Here is a 2,954-nt window from a genome sequence, read left to right as displayed (position 1 = left end):
TTAGATTGTTTACTTTTTACTGGTGTCTTTCAAAACGGCGAACGTTCTCACGGTTAAAAGAGAACCACGCAAAAAGATTAAATAAATATATTAAAAGAATAAAACAAACATAAAATAACCAGTTGTTTTCTCCTCTTCCCACTGATTTGAATAACAGAATTTGAAGACAAATTTATTTGGTCGGTAACCAATGAAATTTTGATAGTCACGTTGTTGGCATTTCAAAAATGAACTTCCGGTGACATTTTTTCTAAGTATATAAAACGAAAGATTTTTTTATAAAGCCACACTGAGACCTAGAGTTGAACAAGAAAATATACATAGCAATCTCAATATAAATAAATTTCAAAATGGACAACTTTTTTGGTACATGGAAGCAAGAAGGTAAAGCAGAAAATATGAAAGCTGTCATGGATGCTACCAGTAAGGAAAATATTACATTAATATATTTTTATTATATTTGTATATTTGTAGAGGTTGGTCGGGGGTTTCTTTTTTTATTGAAACATTTCTGTTTTTGGTAGAATGCTCTAGAATGCTATGCAATTTGAAGTTTTGATCCTAGGTGTGATCTAATTAGAGATCCTAGATTTTTTATCAGTCCGTGTAAACGGTACAGTGCTCATGTCATTTGCATGTCTTCCTAATTTGGTGACATTACAGCAGCTGTTTGACATTATGATTTTACCTGGTCAGTGCTTGCAAAGCCAATCAGTGTCGCAACACAGATGCTTTCAACAGAAGACATATCTATCTATCTATCTATCTATCTATCTATCTATCTATCTATCTATCTATCTGTCTGTCTGTCTATCTATCTCTCTATCTATTTATCTATCTACATATGTGTGTGTGTGTGTGTGTGTATGTGTGTGTGTGTGTGTGTGTGTGTGTGTGTGTGTGTGTGTGTGTGTGTGTGTGTGTGTATTCTTTTATCTTTTTTTTTATCTTTCACTTGTTTCAGTCATTATATTGCAGCCATGCTAGGGCACCGCCTTGAAAAATTTTTAGCTGAATGAATCGATCCCAGCACTTAAATTTTTTGCTAGGTCTGGTACTTATTCTGTTGGTCACTTTTGCTGAACTGGGAGTACAGTGCTCATGAATTTTGAATAATGAATATTGATTGATTGATATATATATATAGAAATGGATAACTTTTGTGGCACTTGCAAACTGTTATGGATGCTACGTGTAAGGGCAATATTATGATACTTTATATTTGTAAAGATTTTTTAAGTATTTTATTTTATTAACGTTTTTTCCTAAAATGCTCAGAACAAGTGTTTTGCAGCTTAAAGTAAACCAGTCTTATATTGGTCAGTGTGCAGATGGTACAGTACCCAAGACAATTTGCATGTTCTTTTCAGTTTGGTGAGGTTACTGTGGTTGATGCATAACAAGAACTGCAGCCGGACAGTGTTTGCAAAAGAAATGAGGAAAAGGGGATGGCAGGGGTTCTGACACGAATTATTGCTACAAAGGATATATCAATCTATCTATCTGTCTATTTATCTATCTATCTATCTATCTATCTATCTATCTATCTAACTATCTGATGGGCACAGGTTCGGTTCCCGTAACCGCCTCCTAGCAACCTTTTCCCGTCTCATAATGGTAAATACTCAATCTTTCTCTGCTGTTCTTACAGCTTTACTGCACTCGAAATTTACTTTTTTTATTTTCTGTAAAATGTGTGTGTGTTTGTGTACGTGTGTGTGTGTGTGTGTGTGTGTGTGTGTGTGTGTATGTGTGTGTGTGTGTATACGCTTTATTTTTATACTTGTTTTAATCGCTGGACTGCGGCCATATATACGTACATATACACACATGCACATGCACATACACACACACGCATACATGCCACGCGCCCGCACACGTGCACACACACACACACACACACACACACACACAAATACACACACTTTTAGTTTTTTGCTAGTTTCAGCATGTGGGCTCTGGTTATACCGCGGCACTTCTATCATCTTTGTGAGTGGATTTGGTAGATGGAAACTGAAAGAATACCGTCGTATAGATATATGTGCGTGTATCTATTTGTGTGTTAGTGTTTGTCTTTATCCCCCACCATCGCTTAACAACTGATGTTAGTGTGTTTACGTCCCCGAAACTAGTGGTGCAGCAAAATGAGACCGATGGAATAAGTACTAGACTTATAGAGAATAAGTCCTGGAGTCGATTTCTTCGACTAAAACCTTTTAAGGCGGTGCTCCGGCATGGCCACAGTCTAATGATTGAAACAAACAACAGAATAACAGGACATAACTGTATAATAATATTTCATGATAGCATATATTCTCCGATTTTAAGCGATAATTTTTAAATACAAACAAATGAGCAAAAACTGATGAGCTGAGCCCAGCCAGAATCGAACTCACAAATCAACGCTTACACGGCCCTTTGTGCATCCGATTTGGCCAAACGCTCGACCATCAGTTTCAGCCAAAATTAATGGATATATACTTAATCTGTCTAATACTACATACAATATTTATAAACAAACCAGGAAGTTACGGATCGAAAGCAACTATGGTAGGGTCATAATATAATAATAACAATATAATAATATATCATAATAATATATATTCTCCAATTTGAAGCGACAATTTTTAAATACAAACAAATGACCGAAAAATGATGAGCTAACCCAAGCCATAATCAAACCCACAAATCAACGCTTACGCGGCTCCTTGCACATCGATTAGGCCAAACGCGCACCCATCAATTTCAGCCAAATTTTATGAATATATACTTAAACTGATATAGTGACCGCTAACTTCAAAGGTTTTTTTTTTATTCTCTCTCTGTTTATTTCCTCGTGTTCCTTTCTATTAAAGAGCGTAGGCTCGAAACGTAAAAGACTTTCTCACCTTCCCGAGCGTCAAACTAATACACTTGCGTGTTGTTTATACACCTGCCTTCGTCTTTTGTCTTTC

The 2,954-nt window shown here is 36.0% G+C and overlaps 1 protein-coding gene across 2 annotated transcripts in view; it reads left to right on the top strand.

The window, feature by feature from the left end:
• Positions 1-212: 212 nt before the first annotated feature.
• LOC106867166 (uncharacterized) overlaps positions 213-2,954 on the top strand; it is a 52,716-nt gene continuing 49,974 nt past the window's right edge. Inside the window, exon 1 of one of the 2 annotated variants that reach the window (XM_014911969.2) lies at positions 213-423. In XM_014911969.2, the coding sequence (XP_014767455.1) occupies positions 351-423 (73 nt within the window). In that variant the 5' untranslated portion in view covers positions 213-350. The remainder of the gene's footprint in view (positions 424-2,954) is intronic. The other variant, XM_014911961.2, reaches the window with a different exon arrangement.

This window comes from Octopus bimaculoides, chromosome 2 (assembly GCF_001194135.2).
Source record: "Octopus bimaculoides isolate UCB-OBI-ISO-001 chromosome 2, ASM119413v2, whole genome shotgun sequence".
Lineage (NCBI taxonomy): Eukaryota > Metazoa > Mollusca > Cephalopoda > Octopoda > Octopodidae > Octopus > Octopus bimaculoides.
This window is presented reverse-complemented; position numbering and strand designations above follow the sequence as displayed.